Raw genomic sequence first — 21,704 nt, 5'->3', positions numbered from 1 at the left:
ACATTTTAAATAAAGTATAACAAAGTCAACAACTTGCTACAAATCCTCACATCGAGTTCCTCAGGCTGCGCTCGCTTGTCATGTGACGCTCCCTAACCGGAAGTCAAGCATATGCTTCCGCATCCGGGAACTCACGCGTTTTGTCAGCGTGTTTGTTTAGTTACGAGCTAAAATACGGTTCTTTTTTGTCTGCCTTTATAGCAGTAAGATGAGTCCTCTGTGTGACTGCGGCAGTGAACGGGTTAATAAACTAAATCAGCAGGTTTCTGTGATGAGAAGAGAAATCAAGAACCTGAGGTACGTTCGCTACGAAAGACGCATCAGAACGCATTTATATTTATAGTCATCGTCTTGATCCGCGTTGGATCTTCCCCCCCCGTGACTTGTATTAGCTTTGGTATGACCCCCGCTGGTTTTCACCCCCCCCTTCCACAGGCAGATGTTGGACAATGCAACCAGAGCTCACCGCAAACACATGATATCCATCCAGTCTGCTGTGTCCAAGGTCGGACACTGGGGACCCGACCAAGAGCAGACAACGCTGCCTCCTCTAGTGTCACAGGCTGTGCTGGAAAAAGGTCCTTCACCGTTATGAGGCCTTCTCAGTAGAAATGAAGATAAATTCCCACCTACAGAGTAAAAACAGTATTTATTGTTCAGTTTATATCGCATCACAAGAGAAAATACTTTATTCACTGTCCCAAATGTGCTGAACATGAATGGTAAAGTGAGTGATGACAGTCCATGTCTGTATGTGCTGTGTTTTACAAGAGATGGAAGAAAGTGTTATTTTTAAATGATCTGAAAATGAGGTAGACAAGCGAATCTGTTTGTGTGTTTCCAGGAAACATTCGGACGGCCCCTATTGGTTACATCAGTTCCTGTTTTTCTGTGAAGAACGGTACCCCCAGACAGCCGTCCGTTTGTGGCCCCTCAAGAGCACAACTGTGCATCCAGCAGAGCGTCTTCAATAACCCTGAACATGCGCTGGTGGGCCTGGAGCACTACTCGCATGTCTGGTAGGTCATGCACGTCTTAATCGGTGGTTCGGGGTCAGTATCGGCCTAAATATTTGAATAAATTTTTTTTGCTGTATTCCAAGTAGTATGTGTGGAAAATGACAAAAATTGATTCATGGGTTGTTTGGTTGTCAGTTCAATATGCAGAATGCTGCTTTTTTTAATTTATTGAAACCTACCTTTTATTGCTAAAATGAGAACCCTTTCACAGAATTAATTTCACTGTTTAGCACACAGTTTAATTCCATACCTCCACAGGGTCATTTTTCTCTTCCACAAAAATGGACACTTGAGTTACAAAGCCAAAGTAAAGCCTCCCAGACTGGATGGTCACCGAGTCGGTGTGTACTCGACACGCAGCCCACACCGCCCGAATGCCCTGGGCCTAACTTTAGCTCGCCTCGATGAAATTGTAGGTGAGTCACAATACTGTAGAAAGTAAGTACAATGTGGCTGTGTTTAAATGCTCTATTAGAGTCTGCATTCATTTACGACATCGTCTGTCTTTGGCCAGCATAATTCTGAATGTCCAGCTCGAACATTTAGCCTCAACCATTGAATCTGCTTGACAGAAACAAATGTTTTCCCACCTTTATTTTCTAGGTGATACAATACATCTGTCAGACATTGACATGATCGACGGCACCCCAGTCCTAGACATCAAACCTTACATCCCAGAGTACGACTCCCCACAAACCAGGAGGAGCAGAGCCTCGGAGCCTTTTGACTCAAACACAGAGCAGCAAAAGGCGACTTCTGTGGCCCAAAATGGCACAGCGGCCATGTTGGACCTCCGAGAGGACTCGGAAACAGATGGTCAGTCAGATCTTCACAGCAAACGAACTGATGCCAATGATGTGGGGAGTCTCCTGTCAAAAGGAGAAACTGGTATTCCAACAGCATGTCCATCTGAGATCAGCGCTCCTTATTCGCTCCCCAAGCACTTCCACAGTGTGCTGCACGAGGCTAAAGCTTATGTGGCCCAAGCTGACGTTTTCCAGGTGAATTGTGAGAGTCGAGATCAAGTTTCAGATTCTGACAAAACTGAAAAATCAGAGTCCATAATGGACCGCCCTTGCTATGGAAAGGAGGCCTACAGCACCATCGCTGATTGGATAAATGCTCCTCCTGTGGGAAGCCTGGAGGTGCGCTTCACCCCACAGGCTCAGAGGGAATTGGCGGAATTCCTTCCCGCAGACATGCCAGGTGAGTCAGACAGATGCTGGGCCTTTGTCCACAAGAGGGCGCTCTTCTGCGCATGCCAAATGACAAAACAGTCATTCATAGGAGAGCTGCTACTTGTCTCGCAGGATTCTCTCAGAGTGGCAGACCAAGGTTCAAGTTTCTGCGCAGTCCAGAGGAGGCCGCCGCTGCCATCACAGGGGTGCTTTCAGCAGACCCACGGTCCGTCTACAGGAGGACGCGCTGCAGAGACAGGCTTTTCTTCTTTACCCTGGACACAGCCGACGTCACCTGCTGGTTCGGACAAGGCTTTGTTGAAGTACTGCAGGTCCGAGCAGTTGAGCCACATATTGCTTCAGTCTGACAGACTTTCCCAGTCAACGTTTTGCAGATTTAAAAAACAACTGGTTTACGACATTTACCTTTGCTGGTGGTGTCAGATATATCTTTGTGGAATATCAAATGAAATCTTAAAGAGATGAGAGAAGCATAAAGAGTGAAACTATTTTATTTGCTTTGATTTGCAGATTTATTAGGACTCGAGACAAATGAACAGAAGAAGGGTTGTTGATGTTTACAAACTCTGTAGATGATGCAAAAGAATAAGGGAAGGGTTAATTTTATGTTAAGTTTCAAAAAATAAAGAAATAAAGTTGTCTGGCCGCACAAGAAAAACATTGTTCAAGGTGTTATTTACTAAGAATTTAGTGTAGTGACATTAATTTCCTGTTGGGGGTAGTAGTGCGCTTTACGCGCCACGTCAGCCCATTGTGCCAACAAATAAACGAAGAAGAAGAATGAACCAATAGCTGAGCTGATGCTTGTGTTTTGAATGAACCGCGGTAGGGTTGATGGCTGCGGAGCATTTTGGTTTGTTTATCGCGTTATCCGTCGTTTTACTGCGCTGGTTAAGCCTCGAAGGTACATTTACTTACTCTGTATGCATTTACGGGTCGTTTCACAGAATCCGTATTTTGGTGAATTTAATATTTCCATTAGTTGACTGTGGCATGTACATGCACTCAAATTAACCTAGCTAACTTTCCGTAGCTAACGACGTCTAACATTATCCTAGCATCATTTTCCTGCCTGCGAACTAATTAATATTATTTGTTAGAACACATGTTGTACTTTATTTCGTATAGCCGTATACATTAATATAGAAGTTTGATATTGTTCGTTCGCGTTTATGAGTACGTACGTAGGTTTGTCGTACGTAACTGTCAATAGTCGTGACGTAAGCCATTACCTTTTAGCTAAATAGCCCGACTTTTATCTGGAAACTAGCTTAACATTAGGGACTGTCTGTCATATATTTTCCTAATATTAAATAACACATAATTTTGGCATCAGTTGCAGCTGTTGGTAGGGTTTCTAGTATTCCAGATTGATGTCCTCCAAGAAGTTGAGTTCCGGTGGGGAACGCTTGGTAAGATCCTTGTTGTCCTATTTTCAGTGTGTGTTGTTAAATTATGACTGGACGAATGAATAATATTATTTTTGATTGATAGCCTTTGACCAGATGTGGGGAGCATACCCCTCTGAGATGTCTGGAGAATGACATTTTATACCTGTCATCGAGGCTGAAGCCAAAATCGCTCCTCAGTGCAGAAGCTGTGAAAATGACAAAGGTGGGTTTATAGTAATATTTTTGAAATATTTGTATAATTTGAAATTCATTGTTGACCTTTTAAACTTCATGCCTTGTAATCAACAGGAGGATGCGCCTCCGTGTGACCCAGAAGCTCACTCAGAATCCCCTCCACCCACCACAGTGATACAAACCAGTGATGTGAGAAATCCAGAGACGCCTGCTGACCAGGTCATCTGCCGTCTCCGGCCTAACGACGGCGTACAAACCTCCAATACACAGGATCGCGTTCAAGATGATGACGAGCCAACTATCAGCTGTGCAGAAAACAAGGATGAAGATACTGACCCTTCAGCTTTCATTGCGTTGTCACAGACTAACACGCTGCCGTTGGATGATACGTCTGTGCCAGAAAGGCCAAATGAGGACTCCACGAATCAAGAAAGCACATTCCTTTATGCTCTTCATCAAATCACATCTTCTGACTGCGTCCGTCTTGCATCTTCTGCACCTGTGCCCCTGGAACAGGCTTCTCAGGTGCTCCTCGGCACTGAACCCCAAGAATCTGGTGAGGCAAAAGCCGGCGGGCCGTGTTCATCTAAGAATGGATCTGTTGTGGCTGACATGACGGAAAAGCCTCATCCAGAGAAGTTCCCTGATGTTTTGAGGCTTCTGTCAGAGTGTCATTCTGCTCTACAGTCTGGATTCCTCAGTCCCATTGTTAGGAGAGTCTCTCTGTTTACATTAGGGGCTAATAAAGACCCGGCTGTAGACCAGGTTTTGGCAGATGATTCTGTATTTGAATGTGGAAAGAGATTGTCTGCGCCCGTCGATCCCACTGGACTACGAGGGGAGCACTTGGAGAACCCCATGCCCCAGCCTCTGTTTAACTCCACAGAGATAGGTTACAAAGCCCAGCCCGAGCCAGTCTCTGAACCAGTCGATGATGTGCACGTGCCTCAACCTGATGCGGGGAAGCCCGTTCTGGATATTCCTTTAATTACAAACGGTCCCCTTCAGCTTCAGCTACGGCAGATGGCAGAATTCCTCTTCTTGGCGTCGGGAAAGATCTCTGCTCCTATCCCCCCTTCTCCTGCTGCTGCCCTTGGTCCATCAGCAAGAGGTTCTCCAGCAGAATCCCACAGCATCTCTGTGGCGACCAGTCCCGTGAAATGGGCAGACCACAGCGTCAATACATCTGGCCAGTTTGAGAGAAAGAGGGATTTCTCTGTGCTTGATTCCTGCACTCTGACCGACCCTCTCTTATGGAAGTGAGTTTTGTGTTTTGATGATTTATTTAATATAACTTAAATGTCAGATTCCGACATGGATGTTTGAGCTTCATGGGGTTTCACTGTCTGTTTTTTTCTCAGTATACCTCCAGGCATCCTAGAGGGTCTGCCCAGACCGGAGCTGGAGCAGAGGTTAAGGTCTAGCATGATCATGGTGGAGGCTTTGGTGCAGCAGCTGGCTACAGCGAGGACACAGGGACGTTCTGCAGGCACTGCACCATCAGACCTCAGGGAGAAACTCGTGCAGACCGATCACACTGAACTCACTCAGGTCAGGAGAGGCCTTTGACTCTTTCACAATGATGACATTTTATGTTTCCATTTTTTCCAAAGAAGACATAATTGATTTTCTTTCATTCATTTGTTTTGTGTTTTATACAGACCACGTTGCACAGAGACTTGTATTTGGAGGCTCTGAGCAGGATTGGTGAATTGGAGCTGGATGGGAGTTCTCTACAGAACCTGATCTGCTGTATGCGAGACATGAGATCCACCATGGTAGGATACCAAGACCCAACCCGTGTTCTGCGACCACTGACGGGACGAGCTGAACGAGGAAGCAGAAGATGGGAACACGTAACACGCCTAGACTTATTTCATGGCTAACTGTGTTTATTTTTCCCCAACAGATGTCTTTGAGCCGTGACACAGATGATTCTCTCTCTAACGTGGAGCAAATAGGAGATGTAGTCAGAACGGACCACCAAAGCCTTGTTTCACACGTATGTAAATCCTCACAGCGTACCAATGATATTATCTGGTGGATATAAACAAGTTTGTGTGTGTTTGTGTTTGTCCTGTGTCAATTAGTACGGCCAGATGAGGTCTCTCTTTAAGAAAACAAAGGAGATGCATCAATTAATGACACACAAAGTCAAAGATGCTCTTCAACAAAGCGATAACATGAGGGTGCAGATGGAAGAGGCCTTCACAGCCAAGGAGGCGGTAAGCACAGTGCCATCACTTTATCCGTTATGGTAAGATAACGTTTTCCGACATTAGTATTGCCGGTGCTTTTATTAGAATCAAGTCTGTGTCTGCTTCCAGGCCTTCGGTGCAGCGGAGCAGCTGAGGACACACTGTGCCGCAGAAATCTCCGAGCTGGAGAGGATTGTCGGGTCTCAGCAAGGACTGTCTGCTGCCCTAGTTCAGACGTACCCTGAGCTGGTAACAGAATGGTGGAAAATGCTTTTGTCAACTTAACATTACGTCCAACAGCATGCATAATTGTCTATTTTTATTTGACCAATGTAGGTTGCATCAAACCAGGCTTCTGCGGAAATACTGAATTCTGCTTCTGATTTGTTGTCCAAAACCAGAGACGATCAGTCCAGTTTGATGGAAGAAGTATGTCCACTGCGTCTTTTTGAGACATGCTTATATTAATGCGATAAGAATTTCCAAAAGTCAGTGTTTCAAAAGATCTGCTCGAAGTTCGACGGCACCAAGGGTTTACTGTAATCTCATTATACCCTCATATTTCACTCCCCTATGTGGTGTTTTAATGGTAACAGCATTGACTTGCTTTGTTTTAAATCCAACCATGCTCCTAACTCTGAAACCGTTTGCCCGATACTTCTTTTTCTCACAGCTTTGCACAGTCAGAGGCCTTCTTCAGAAAGCTGCTCCAATGCTTCTGAGGCTGAATGAGAAGGCAGCCGCTGCTCTGAGAGAGCGGGATGAACATCTCTCTGCCAGAGTTCAGGCAATCCAAGAGAAAGAGCAGGTCTGTCTACAGTCCATCTTGAGCGACCTGCAGCCATGATTACGTTTTTAAATAGCTATATATACCGTATATATATTATTTTTCAATTCTGAATTAAACTTTTTGTCCACAGGTTGAACAAGAGCTAAACCAGACTAATATGAATCTACAGAGTGCCGAAGAACACATCTCTGATTTAAAGCTGGAGGGAACAATTATGACCTCAGGTAAAAAAGAAGAAAAGAGTGAAATTGGATATCTTCTCTTTTTGTGTAGTAAAGTCTAAACGTTGATATTTATCAGCCTACAAAATAGCAAACATTTATTTCCAGAGATGCTAGTGTTGCGTCAGAAGCTAACAGAAAAGGATGAAGAGAGAAGACAGCTGGAGCGAAAGGTGACGGAGCTGTCTGCAACCATTTCTTCCACTTTGGCCTCCTACGCCTTCCTGGAGAAGGCCCTTGCTTCTGAGACCACAAAGTATGACATCACACACACACACACAGTAGTCTGTTGATGCCATCGTGTGTTTTTAAAACATCAAGTGGAGTCTTGAAGAAAAAAGAAAAGACCCCGTAACATTTTTATTTAATTTATTTTTCATTTTAGGTTGCAGAAGTCGTGGAAGGACATTCAGGAAGCTAACGACAGAGCAAATGAGTACGTATGGTCATTCTACCTACAACGGATACTTGATCTGAGGTTACTGAACCGAACTTGTTTTGTTTCTCGTCATCACATGTTCAAATGATAAATCCTGCTGCTGGCTTTGCTTGGTCTGCGTCCAGGTTGGGGGCGTCTCTGGGTCAGTCGGAGCAGCATGCGGGTGAGTTGAGTCGGGCTCTGGCTCTTCGTGAGGAGCAGTTCCTTCAGCTGCAGTCGCTCTCAAAGTCCCAGAATATGGAGAACCAGCAGCTCAAGGATGTTTCCGCACGACTCACGGGCGTTCAAGAGATGAATGAGGTTAGTTTTTAGATTGCGTACGACGTGCACTTGAAAGGAGAGCATCTTATTTTGATCCATATTTTAGTTTATCCATTTCATAGGCAGGGTCGAACCTCCTGTTCATAATATCATACGCTTGTTTTGTTCAAAGCCGAGTTAAATATCTGCAGTTATTTACACCCCCCCAAAAAAATCAAAGCGGGGACACTGGAATGCAAATGTGTTGTGGAGCTCTTTAATAATAATAAGCGATTACAGGTCAGAGGTTGATTCCATTTCTTGATTTCCTATTGTCTGTGTGTGCGTCAGTTCTTGCACATGGAGAATAAGTTGGCGAGGGAGCAGGTGGCTGAAAGCGAGAATATGCTGAAGGTCAACCTGAAGGGGCTCCGGGAGAGAAACATCCAGTGCGAGGACCTAAAAGGAGAACTTAGTCAACTTCTGTAAGTTCTAGATGACGACAACCGTGAAAAATATCACCATCATTAACTTGATCAATGAATTAAAAGTCTCAGATGAATGAAGGCAACAGCAAACAGAACAAAAGAATGTAAGTATATGATGCTAATAATAATACGAATTGATTTAAAGCATTTTCTCCTGTTTTTGTGATGCAGGTTTGAGAACAGGAGCTTGAAGGAGGAGCTGGAGAGCTCACGGTCCGGAGCCGACGCGACCCGGCTGGAGCTGGGCGAGAAGCTGGCGCAGGCAGGCACTGACATTACTCTGCTGCATCACACACTGCGAGGGCTGACCAATGAACTGCAGGAAGCGCTTCATGATCAGGTGAGACTAAAACAAGGCAGATTTCACCATCTTTGTCTCCCCTTGGTGTGTCCATACGTATATTTCAACATGTAAGGCTGTAACTGTTTTATCCGGACAGCTCCAGGTGTGAAAACATCTGTTACAGTTCAGCTGTGTGAGACCTCGTTGGACTCCACGGTTTACAAAATATTACATTCTAATTTAGCAAAATACAATTTTGTATTCCTGAAATGAACCGTCACACTGGCTGTAGGGGGGGGGAACGCATTTTCTCAATCAGATTTATGTATCATTGTTTTCAGAAGACAGAACCTCTGAAGGATGAAGACGCTCAAGTAGAACGCGGCGTGGCGCGTCATCGCCCCTCCAGCTCCGTTGTTGACAGAAATATGGTCGCCTTAACTGCAGAGAACGAGGAAGAAAACCGCTCGGACTCATCTGAACCAGCTGGTACTGTCGCTCCCCCCCCCCCCCCCCCCGTGTGACACTTCCACCTCTAGAAAGTAGGGGGTGACAATGATGTGTTCTCACGTGAATCATTTGATCAGAACCCCGTTATTTTTTCGACATTATCAGTTTCTTTTATTTGTGACTGAACATATGTCTGGTTTCAGCGATTGTCTCGCAAAAGCATGCAGACCCACTTTGGAAAGGTCGCAGCTCACTTTCTCCTCCGTCTCCACAGATGAACCCGATCCACGGCGTGAAACTTTGTTCAGCAACAGGAGCGCCTTCACCCGCATCGGAGCCGTCACCCCCAAGAAGAATTTGAGAACAGAAGAGTCTGAGCCCGAGGAGGACGATCGGAGCGGTGTGTCAAAGCTGCTCGCTGGCCTGGACAAAACCGTAGCAGAGCTCATCAGCGCTCTGAAATCGGTGCGACAGCAGAAGGATGCGCATTTGGAGGAGCGGCAAAACATCATGTAAGTAATGGGGGGAATATTGTGAGATGAGAATGTATACGTTTTAGGGATGCTTCTAACAAGATACTGTAATGTTAAAAACTATCTATTGCATTGTTCAGCTGTGGCCTGCAGGTGGCGCAACAGGCTGCGAACGACAGGCATCAGGCCGAGGTGTTGGAACTGACGCGTCAGATCAGCCGCCTGAACAGCTTGGCTGAAAAGGGAAGTGAAGCGCTCCAGCAAAAAGCTCAGGTAAACATCTGGTGTGCATCTGCTTCACCTTTGATGTCTAAGAAAAATGCAGAAGGTGTGCGGAATAAATCTAACTTATTGTTCATTTGTTGCGATGAGAAGCAGTGAAAAGTTGTTTCTGTCCACACAGGATGTGAAAACCTTGACAGAGTTGGTGTCAGACTTACAAGAGATCCAGCAGAGTCTAAATAAACACAAGACTGAGAATAATGTAAGGCAGAAAATATTCAGCGCGTTCGTTAACACTCTGAGGACGGTTTGATCAGAGGTGTTGTGTTTTTTCACAGGAATTACGAAAGGAGGTCGCCGAACTTCGTCGTTCTCTCCAGCAGTCAGAGGCGGAGACTCAAATCCTGAGAGTGGAGCTGAGAAGAGCCGGTGGCGTATCGGCTTCTCCAGAAAATGGAGTGGAAGAGAGGATCCGGTTGTTGAAAGAGGTACGGTGCCACTCCAGGTTTGTGTATTGTGATTTTAAAAGTGCAAAAACTTTGTTGCTCATTTTCTCTTTGATTCTTATTTGTAGGTGAAGAGACTGAAGTCGAGTCTTCAAGAGGTGGAGCAAGCCAGAGTTAAACTTCTAGAAAGGGCAAAAAGACATGTAAGTATCTGCTCGACGTTCTGACACGGTTAAAGGTCGACTCTCTTTGGGATGCTTTTCTCTGACGGATGCTAACCCCCCCCCCCCGAATCGAATCCGCTGTCGTATCAGACAACAGCAGCTTTAATTCTGTCTCGAGAGGCGTCGGGTTTGCTGACGGCCTGTTATCCATGCTGTACATTTACTTGACTAGAGCGGACTCGGATGTTTGAGCCTTTTGCGATGCGGCCGAAAAACAACTTTATTGACAAATATACGTTGTATCATTTTTGTTTGCCTAACGGGGTTATCTTCATTCGCAATGCCTCCCGCAGCAAATCATCCACCAAACCAACCAGCAGAAGAGCGAGCACGAGCTTCAGCTGTTAAACAACGTCATCAATAAAGTGAGAGAGGTGAGAGTTGGGTTTGACTTTGCTTTTGAGCAAACCGTCGTGCTTCACATGCTGTATTTGCGTCGGGTTGTAACGAATCTGTTCTCCACTCAGACGCTGATGTCTCTGCCAAATGTCCTGAAGGACAGTGAAGCGCTCCAGCAGCTTGTTGAATACATCGGCTGACAGGTTTACTGTTGTTAACTTTGTTCGTTGTATTCATGTCTGGTGTGTCTTGGCTTTAATTCTTTTTAGCGTGCTTGAAATAAAAATGGCCTTAAATTTGCAAAGGAAGTATGTATTTTTTAAATGTTTGTATACTTTAAACCTTTCTCAGTATTTAAGTTCATATAGACGGTTGGTTTTCATTTGTTCCAGGGTCAGATTGTTGTTCCCACCAGACAGTAATTTTATTTCTGCTTCACCTCAAGTTTATTAAAGTTAATATCTTGAACTCGAGCTTAGTTGATGGATTGGTGGAAGGAATATGTGAAACATAATCTTGAATGAGATACTTGTCATTATCTTTACTTTTTTGGTTTGAACATCTAATGTACAAAATACTAATTTCCATTTGTTTTATAAAGTATTCAAAAGTTAATAAATTCCTGAACAAAAAATGAATGGTGTTAATTAAATTATTATATGTATGAACAGTTACTTCCGCCTGAAATGCAGCTTTAAGAATAAGGAAGCCTTTATATGGTTTCTTTAACTGCTATTTTCAATTAATGCACAAATACTAAGACTTTAGCTATAGAAGAAAAGCTACGATTCTTCAACTCAGAACTTACTGACTTAAAGCCTCGATTCGTATATAAAATGAAAGAGTCTTCACTACAATGGAGCCGTTCCTTACGAGTCTCATCACGTTCAGTTCTGCAGACTTTGTATAATGGAGGTTTTCGGCGTTGAGATTAAGGACTAGAACGACTTCAGGCTGAAATATCGAGTTACAAGACGATTCATTTTCTTGATTAAGTGGATCTGTGTGGCGGATTAGCTGTCTAAGTGCTGTGTTGATGTCTGGATGCGATAATTGAGGCTGGTCACGGTGGCTGCGGCTCCAGACAACCCTTGAAACCAGCTCGACTGAAACGGTCGAGAAAGCAACGAGCGCAAGAGCAGAATATTCTGGAGGAAATGTTTGTTTGTTTGTTCTGTTATTTTATGATGTACAGTAATTGAATTATATAAAGTGAATATCTGTCTGAAAAATAAAAATAAAAACTGCTTTGGTACAATTTGTAATATATAATTGCAAGTATTTTCATGAACAAAATTTCTACTATTTTTTTTTTATTCCCAAAAAAGCAACCTAATATGCATTTTTCATTTGGAAACAAAAGACATGCAAATATGCTAAAGCTGACTTTCTTCATACAAGCCACTTAATGCAAAGCCTTTACCATGAAGCAAAAAATAATTTACTCTAATATGTCAAAGTTGCCAGTAATGTAATTATGAAACTTGCGCTTTCAATTCTTGACACAAAATCTTGCAACCACACACACACACACACACAGCATTGGATGAATTTAAATTTTGCACGTAATAATAGCTGCAGCAAAGAACAATTGTCTGATGTTTAAGCTCACTAAATGGCAAAGAGGTGCCTGGATCTGGATCCTCTGCAGTTCATATGGCAGACACAAACCTGTCCATGTTCCCTGGGTATGTGGGGTGTCTCAGGTGACCCCCAGTGTTGGCAATGGGACCTGCAGCATTGCTATACTGGGAGAAAGAACCTATCTGCACTGGGGAGACCCTGCCGTAATGGTCCATGGACTCTGCAGGCCCGTGGGGGGTAGAATGAAGGCGTCCAGCCATTGCGTACCCCTGGGTGTGGCTCTGTCCATACGAGCCGTGGTGGTACGGGTGGCCGTTGGGCCCAGAGTAAGTAAACCCAGTATGTGAGGTACGAGAGGACGCGGCCCCTCCACACGGTTGGTTCTGGAAAGTCGGGCTTCCCAGGCTGCACGGACTGGATTCATTTCGATGCCCTTCAGGACTGAAGCTCCGGTTTGGATGCTGCATCACCTCTTGACCTCCCAGCATGCTCGCAGGAGTCGGGTGCCCGATGATGTTATTGATGCTGAACATGCGGGTCTGACCTGAGCCGAACCCGGGAGGAGACGACGAGGGGTAATAGGCGGGGGGAAGTTGCTGCCCGTAGGTCGGGCTGACTGTCACGTTGGGGTAGACCGAGTTGGCGTACGCGGCCGATCGGGCGATCTGCACAGGAGTGAAAACCGGTGGCTCGTGGGCAAACGAGGTGTACGTGCTGAAATCACAGCGCTTAAACCTCTTCCTCCGTCTCAGGAAGCTGCCGCTCTCGAACATGTCCTCCGCATTTGGGTCCAAAGCCCAGTAATTGCCCTTCCCCGGCCGGCCGGCCTCCCGAGGAATCTTGATGAAGCAATCGTTGAGGGTCAAGTTATGGCGGATTGAGTTCTGCCATTTCTTTGAGTTATCTCTGTAGAAGGGAAAGCGCTCGGTGATGAACTTATAGATGCCCCCCAAAGTCAACTTGCGGTCGGGGGAGTTGGCTATGGCCATGGAAATGAGAGCGATGTAGCTGTAGGGAGGTTTCCCCCGCTGGAGGGGTCTCTTTCTTCTGCGACCTCGGGGCTGCTCCTCCGTCTGCTGGCTGGAGGCAGACAAGGTGGCGTTTGCCCGACAATCCTTTTCCACTTTGACCACAGGCATCGTCATTGACGGTTAAAAAACACAACAACAACAACAAAGTGCTGCAAAAGACAAACAAAGTCACTTATTTGAATTTTCCCAGAGGAAACAAAATAAATCCTGCAAATGGTGAAAATCAAATCCTGGTGCGAGGGTCCCACCGGGTTCTAGAACTCACTGGCTTTGAGTCCAAATCCAGGAGGAAGAGGTCTTCTTTTGCAACAAGTCCTTTTGCATTAAATGCTAAGTGCTTTTTTCCAGGTGATTCCTGGAGTCCGTTGGCGGGTTCGGGAGAATCAAGATGTGAGCGTGTCGTGCGCGGCGTTTAAGGTGTGTGTGTGAATGAGTCAGTGTTACCTAATGAGTCTCTGCAGAGCACCTGAGGGGCCACACCCCCTCAAGCGTCACATGTTCTTGGCATACCTCAGCTTGAGCAGGGCCCATTGTTGGCACTCAACAAGGACTGCATGCTTGACGGTGGGGGAAATGTCTATTTTGAGAGATTTTAAAATACATATATATGATTAAGATATTTTTTTTACAAATCTGCTTTAGAAAAAAAAGGCTAATGTCAAATGTTGAATGAGAATCTTCTTTTCTGTTTAGAAAACAAAAACAACTTCACGTTTGTCGATCAAACATGTAGACTGAACTTTGAATATTCACGTTCAATTACTTTTGATTTCAATTATTCACAATTATTTTGTTTTATCTCCATAAACCAGAACGATTAAAAACGCTCAAACCTTTTCTATTCAAATCTACCATTAAAGCTGACCTCAGTTTATTTTTAAAAAGATAATCCAAAATGGTCCGTGTTGTTTTGACGTTTAACACTAAAAGACCTCTTTAGTGGTAACTTAACCTGCGGGTTGTTTTTCTACCGCGCTTCCTTGTTTGCTTTGCACCAGTGGTTGGACAAGCCAGCTGTGTGAAGAGATGTAAATGTTTTCCAGTCAAAAAGCTGCCCTGTGATTTCAGCATGCAAAATGTAGATGCAATCCCTGGATGCAGCCAGAGTGACAGGAATAACCAACTCTTCACGTGAAAGTTTGCCTACTGGGAATTTGGTTTTGATTGCAAATGTCTGCAAGGAATTTGTTGTAATAATTGAGCTTTACTTTCTAGATGATTTATCAAGTGGTTAAATTCCACCAGTGATCACTCGGGCAAACAGAGAGGAACGCCCGGCAGCACCAGGCTGGGTTATCTTGGCAGACAGTGATGGGTTTGCTCAGACAATCGGCCCGTTGACAGGTTCAGTCCTGCGGGGAGGAGCGGGGTGGATGTGGCACCACTGCGCTGAACCTGCACCATGTGATATGACTGGCTGAAAAACATGTATGGTGGGTTAACCTGAGCATCCACTTGCCTGTTCACTTCCAAATAGTACTAATCAGCTCTATAGCTGATTAGCGAATAGCTCTATCTCACCAATCCTGTGTGCTAATCCTTTGACTTCTGGAGTATAAAGTCACTGATGCGTTTTTAATCACTCAACAGCTTATTGTCATTTGAGATATTTAGTTATCTTTAATGACATTTAACCTGTGGATGTGCTGTTTTTCACTGTGTCTTGGTGAGGTGCAAGTTATTTAAAAATTAATGTATAAATCCTACATATTTATTACAAAAATAAAAATAGCAGTGCAGGGTGAATTGTGTTTGGTGGTTATTTTGTCCACATATAAAACTGAAAAAAGACAGAGGTGTGCGTTCAGAACTGTGAAACACGCTGATCGTTGCCCTCAACGCTTGCAATAATGCGTCTGATTGTGCGGCTGCTTCACTTCATCTTCTGACAGAGATGATGGACATGCAATGCAAGTTTGCAGCCGACCGCGCCCTTTTACCTAAGAAAGCTTCTTATGCTTTATGATTGTGAACAATTAGTGGCGAGTAATTTTTCAGGTACCCGTTGGTACTGGAAGTCGGGCTCATAGTTTACTTATGCATCATGATTATTCACTGCCAATATTTGTCAATCGGCCTTTTATCTTTGCGGATAATAAACATTAGCTACGCTGAAAGGTGACTTCTGTCAACATTTGCGACGAGAGCGTTTTATCCTCAGCCGATGCCCAACGGATCGTGTGGTGTGACCTGAAAAGTTATCCTTGTTTACATAGAGAACTAGTTTTTTTCTCTATGCAAATTCTTATTTTTCTAACAATGAACACATTGTATTTTTATTATGACATAACTGCTCGGTTTTTTTGTGCCTTCAAAGTTGCTCTTGTTGTGTTGTCGAAGCAAACTATTTGGGATAAATTGCTTAAATCTGCAGTCCCTGTCAGGTTTTTTGGAGTTTTTAAGTGTCTTGCCTCTCACCGATGTTTGCAACCCCCCCCCCCCCCCCCCCCTGTTAAACCTACAGTAGCGCCCAGATGGTTCCTCTTGGAGTATAAATTTGACATTTTAGACACAAACACAACGTAACAAAGTTCACACACTCAACATGCCAGCTACGAGGTATTCCTTTTGTTAATTTGTCTTTTTTTTTTTTTTTATGAGCAGGCAGTTTCAGTCTCTGAATCTGTTGGATTTCTTTTTGCTCCAGCACGGCTACCTTTTAAAGCGTACTTGGGTTTTTAGCAATCACCGGCTGCAGCTTGGCCTCCACAGTTAAGGGCCCTGGAACCATGCATTGCTGCCGCCGTGAGAGGCCTCCATCCGTCCACCGCAGTGTGGAGACGCATGACGGCTGGAGGTGAGGACAGCTGCACAGGAGGGCAGCGCATGCAGCCAAGGCAAATGAAGAGCTCTTCACTTTTGTGTGGCACGCATACTTCTGGCTGTGCCAGAGAGAAACGGCTCTCTCCAAACAAAGACAAGCAAATGAGACATTTGAATTTGAACACTTGACTTTAACCATTTGGTGGCTGCAGTGCGTGCGGACGGCGGTTGACGCTTGGACCGATGATGGACGAAAACGAGGCTCGAGTCAAATGTGGCAATGTTTGAAAGTAGGTGGACAAAGAAGATCTGGAACAGGAGATGTGGAAGAAAGTGTTTCTGTTCTCAGTGTTTGGGCCGTTTATCAGTGGTGAGCAGTGAATATGCAGTATTTGAAGAAGATGTTTTTATGTTGGAAATCATGATCTATTTGACTTTAAATCTACTGCTGTGTGTGTGTGTGTGTGTGTGTACACCGACCCAGGCAGGCCACTGTGGATTATAGGAGGGCTTTGCGTTTGCATTAGCAGCTGCAGAGGCTGGTGAAGATGCAAAGCCCCGACGGTTGACTTGCTCCAAACCCGGGCCAGTTTACATAACTGAAGCACTGCGCTGCCCGGGGAGCCTGCCGTTAAATCACCCCGTGAGTGTCCCATATAGACCGAATAAACATGGACATATACTTTAATATGGAAGAGAATGGGAATGATGTCATTGATCCTGTTTGAACTCGTGAAATTACGCACGTTAGTTTGGCGTTAAGAAATTCACTTCAAGCTGTCATTTCGGTATTAAATTACACAGTAATAATGTATACGGTGTCATATCCACAACTCCTCTCTCCTCTGCTGGGCAGGTGAGCATCTCCAGCGCGCCTTGCTTTACATCCTCATGGATTGTTGGCGCCCACTTCACAGAGTCTGATCCTGATTGGAGGTGAGAATCTGCACACGTCGGCGTTCTCTGTCAGAAACACATGAAAGGGGCGCAGGTCAGATCGGCCCAAAAGCGATAATTGCATCTTCTTCCATCCCGCCATGTCCTACAGACCAGTTCTCGTGTCCTCTATTAAACCTCTAAAAGCTTTGAGGTGCTTCACCGACAGCTCATCAAATCACACCTTAATTAACGCGAATCAAATCTGAAAACGCTTTCAGATTTCTGAAGTAAAGATTAAAACCAACTCTACGACGTGCGCTATCTTTATGGATTCCATTTGTGAACTCTGATAATCTTATTATTACATGATCTATATTTGTATCCCGGTTCATTGTGATTTTTTTTTTAACACACGGAATGCCTCACCCCTTTACCTTGCAGAGACAGTTGCTGCCTTTCCCCGTAACAGAGCTCACAATTATTGTCATGCCTGGTTGCAAATGTCAGTAGATCCATGTCAGTCGGGTCCTGTTGTGATCCACGTGTCAACACCTCATAGATGTCTCAGCTTGCACGGAGGCAAGGCAGCCACACATGAGCATTTCTAACCCTTGCCTGCACCTGAAAGGACCTCGCTTGCACAATAGCATCGCTTGTTTGGATGTGATGGAGTTGAGTCCTCATTTTGCTCTACAGATGAATTTGTTTGCTGTCTGACATTGAAGCTAGAAAATTGAATTTTAATATTGAAAACCCCATTTACAGACTCAAAAATCAGTTACAAATACACATAAACTCACTTTGACTTTTCATGGTTGGTGTATAAAGATACCGAGAACCATTTAGAACCTTTTGGTGATGATCCAGATCAGCATGTGGACGGTGTAAATCTAATTATGAGGGGAATGAGCTGCTTGGCGGAGGCCTGCGCACTCTGAGTGCTTTTCTAGTTGTCTGTGTGAGTCGGGCACTGTAACCACATCTCCTTTAATGCAGCAAGATAAAGTTTATTTGACTGTAACCATAACTCTGCTTTTAGATGTCGCAAATATTCTCTGATGCACAAAAAGGCTTTTTGTGTGTAACTGATGACAAGTTTCCTTTGCACCTAAACCCCCCCCTGATAGCTCCGTTCGGGGGATGCTGGTATCCATTCCGTTTTCTGTCACATTCCTTCTAAAGCCTGGCAGAAGAAACATTTTTGGAAAGAGCTTTGTCTGGAACCAGGCAGCACCTCCTCAGAGGAACCTGCCCAGTGCACCGGCCTCTAAAACGAGTATAGGTGCACAATCAATACGTACCGGCAACTAAAATAGACTTGTGCTAATAAGGCTAAAGCAACACTGTCAGCTCTATTATGTACTTTAATGTGAACATGCAAAGAAAATGTTTGCATACCGATGATTAGCTTGCGCTAAATACTCTGAGGTGACACAAGCACGCACGTCTATTGGCTGCAGTTAAACCAAAGGAAGACCTTTCGCCTTCAGAGACAAGATTCGGCTGTTAGTTCTGACGTTTTCGTCCACGACGGCTGAATTTTGAACCTGCAGACTCAGGTCATTGCTCCGCTGTGTGCTGTTTGCTTTTCAGCCTAGGCTGTTTTCAGAAGGATGTGTCTGCATCGGAACGTTTGAAGGTCACGATAAAGATATCGGTTGTCTTAGTCGACGTATGGCGTTTGGTCGTCTGAAGTTTCAGGCTACGTTTTTTTTTGCTTACGTACTGTGTGCCGAGAGAGGAGATGCCTTCGGTCGGGGCACGGCTTCTTCGTGCACGACTGGACTGAGAGAGGCTTTAAGCATGACCACTCAAACAGGATGCGGTGCGAGGCAGTTCACTTGTGTGTGTCTGTGTGTGTGTGTGTGTTGCACGTCTCACGCATTCCTGCATCAGGGTTGTGCAGAGGGTGCTTGGCCTTCCAGAGCAATGTTGCATGGTAGTCGGCCGAGTAACAAAGAGCGTAAGAGAAGTCTAAGCCGGGCTGCTGTTTCTTTCCAGCGCCACCTGCGCGTCTGTTACTGCGGGATTTGTACCTCCTCAATCACTGACACGCGTGGATTATCTGTATTTAAGGCAAATACCCGACGCAAGCCGCGTCTTGTGTAGCGAGCAATCAGACACTTGAATACGACATATCTTTCCCTTTGTGCACAGAATCTGCTACCAGTACAATTACTGTAATTACACCTGAAAACATTGTTGGAAGGAGGTTACATTTAAAATTCAATGCATTTAAAAAAAACACACACACACAGACATCCCGAGGCAATGGTTTCTAAAAATGTTTTTACGTGACATAATATGTGTTCTTTTTCCAGGCAGGTGTTTGTTGTTTTTGCCAATAAGGTGCGCCGGCCTCGCTCGAAACGAAAGGTTGAAGGTGAGTCAACCAATCAGGATTCATTCCTCAGAAAAACTGGCATATCAAGAGGAAGTCCTGTTGAACAATGCTGATAATCTCCCTCACCAGAAACTTTCTCACTCCCTGTGCAGGTGCAGGTGGAAGTCTGCCCCCCCCCCCCCCCAAAAAAAGATCCTTTCTTTTTCTTGTGTTTGGCTTTCACTGCTGTCGTCATGGTCCGTTCGCCGTCTATGCAGCCGGGGAGGTTATATTTACTCATATAATACATATAATATGTATGGGGATTTGTGTTTGTATGAAGAGGATGAATACGTTGAATTATCAATCGGGGGGGGGAGGGGGGGGGGGGGGGGCTGTTTGTTGACACAGAAGCAAGATGACATAGTATTCCGGTGGGGTGCGTGAACATCTGACATTATGTCTCAAAGCGAAGAATCGGTGTGTTTGTGCAATGAATCTTGCATTTACGTATGTGCGTGTGTGATTTGGGCTGCGTTGGAAGGATAGTAAACTCGTGAGCCGGTGCTCCGTCATGCACGGCGAGGCTTCAGCGGCACAATGGCGGCGTGATGGGTGTGACTGTCTCCGGGATTAAAGTAGGAGAATGGATCCATGCAGAAACAGACAGGTTCCACTGCCTCGCTCGCGCCACGCAGACTCCTCCTCAACCACAAGCAGGCAATCCTGATGATCGCAAATGTCACCTCATCCAGGGTCAACGTTGGGAGTTAGAATTTGAATTCTGCGTCTGAAGGTGCCAGGATTGAGCCGATGAAACACATTTCATCGGAACCCCCCCCCCCTCCCCCTTCCCCTCCCCCTCCACCTTCAGCTTAATTGATTTGTTTGTGTATCAACTTTTTATTCGGGAGACCATTTGAATGGACTGATGGATTTGCACACCAAATGTTGTCCCATCGTGCTGCTTTGCATGCCGAGCGGCTGTCCCTTAACCCGGCACCATTTGTCATGAACGTCCGTCTCCCCGGTCGTCCAGTCAGACGCTGGTCCTGCCAAATAACTCACACATGAGGTGTTCAAAAGGGATCCGGCTTAGCTGAAGGCCTGATTAGATAAAGAACTTGAAATGGTCAGAAGAAGCGAATGCGTAATTTCTGCCACTAGGGGGCTCTGAAACAAACGTAACAGACGTAATTAAAGTGGGAATGTGGGATCATCAGCTTTATGAATAAAATGACGTTGAACAATCCAACAAAATATTACATCAAATAAATTATTGGGCTCTAAACCCTTTGAATTTGGCAGGACCCCCCCCCCCCCCCCCGATTGGTCCACGTCAGGATGGCGCCTGATGAAGTTGAGGCAAGCCGTCCAGCAGATTATTTCGTGGCTTTGTTTTCACTCTCACATTGCTTCTGTCTTTCTCCTAGAGTCCAACGTCTAATCCCGATTGACAGAGACTCTCTGTCTGAGGGACGGGAGCGTCCGTTGGAAGTGGATCCGAACTCTACCCCTCTACTTTCAGACTGACAGACACGAGTGGCGTCAGACCCCCGGAGACCCTCGTGTAAGAACACTGCTCGTCTCGTCTCCTCGTCCCCGTCTCGCTGCTGTCTCGTAGCTGCTTGACCTGTCTTACTGCCTCGTTTGTCATCTCCAATCAGTCGCTCTTTTGAGCCGCTCTGACAGACAGGGGTATTAACCGCCCCTGTCTGGTGTTGAGAGCTGAGCTTTGCTCCTGAATAGAGAAATATGTATGAACACCATAGGAAAACATGTAATGACACACACTGGCACACTCCCACCAACAGCTGCTGCTCTCTCTCTCTCTCTCTCTCTCTCTGAGTGTGTGTGTGTGTGCTGGCTCTCAGCAGTCTGAACTCTGATTCTGGGGTTGTTTCCTTTGTTTGGCTTTGCTTTCACCACTGATCTTTATTGTTACTGTCATTTAACTTTATGACCTCTTCAAAGGTGTGTGTTTGAGAGGGAGAAAAAAGATTGCATAGAATAAAGATTCACCCCTAAATTAAAGATGGTGCAATTAAGGAAAAGTGCAATTAGAAATCTTATAATCCAGTAAAGTCTTTTTTTTTTTTTTTTTTACCTGTCTGTACAGCGGGAATCGTCTAATCCAGAAATGCGATACATGCATTGTTTTGGGATGAGATTATTTAGGCCATTTTATACACATGCAGCAGGTGAAATTTACGATCATTTTTGTTTGTTTTGGATGTAAAGTATTAATTAAACAGCAACAACTTCATTTGTACACAGAAAGAGTAATCGAGTATCGTCACCTCTCATCGCTGGAGAAAACTCAATGGAGCGAGGAATCGTGGGTAGGTTTGTGTGCTTTTCTGGTGCCTGTGATGAAACGCTAATCTCATTTGATCTAAAATGACCTTTTTAACCTTTGTGGATAAAAGACAATCATCGCACTGCAAACCTGACCTACAGTGGCGTGCCGTAAACCGCAAAGCATGCTGGGATACCTGGCTACCTGA

At 45.0% G+C, this 21,704-nt stretch overlaps 2 protein-coding genes across 2 annotated transcripts; one reads left to right on the top strand and one right to left on the bottom strand.

Annotated features, from left to right (window-relative positions):
* Window positions 1–153: 153 nt before the first annotated feature.
* LOC137914543 (tRNA (adenine(37)-N6)-methyltransferase-like) lies at window positions 154–2,859 on the top strand. Its single transcript, XM_068758084.1, has 6 exons — window positions 154–297; window positions 436–578; window positions 845–1,019; window positions 1,278–1,435; window positions 1,623–2,225; window positions 2,330–2,859. Exons 1-6 carry the CDS (start codon window positions 209–211, stop codon window positions 2,563–2,565), a joined length of 1,404 nt encoding a protein of 467 aa, XP_068614185.1. The 5' UTR covers window positions 154–208; the 3' UTR covers window positions 2,566–2,859.
* Window positions 2,860–12,269: 9,410 nt separating this feature from the next.
* Window positions 12,270–13,346, bottom strand: LOC137914544 (forkhead box protein E1-like). Its single transcript, XM_068758085.1, has one exon. The coding sequence runs from the start codon at window positions 13,344–13,346 to the stop codon at window positions 12,270–12,272; it is 1,077 nt and encodes a 358-aa protein (XP_068614186.1).
* Window positions 13,347–21,704: the final 8,358 nt, after the last annotated feature.

The sequence above is a fragment of the Brachionichthys hirsutus genome, unplaced genomic scaffold, assembly GCF_040956055.1.
Source record: "Brachionichthys hirsutus isolate HB-005 unplaced genomic scaffold, CSIRO-AGI_Bhir_v1 contig_254, whole genome shotgun sequence".
Taxonomy (NCBI): domain Eukaryota; kingdom Metazoa; phylum Chordata; class Actinopteri; order Lophiiformes; family Brachionichthyidae; genus Brachionichthys; species Brachionichthys hirsutus.
Note: the sequence above shows the minus strand (reverse complement) of the source record. Positions and strands in the feature narration are given on the sequence as shown.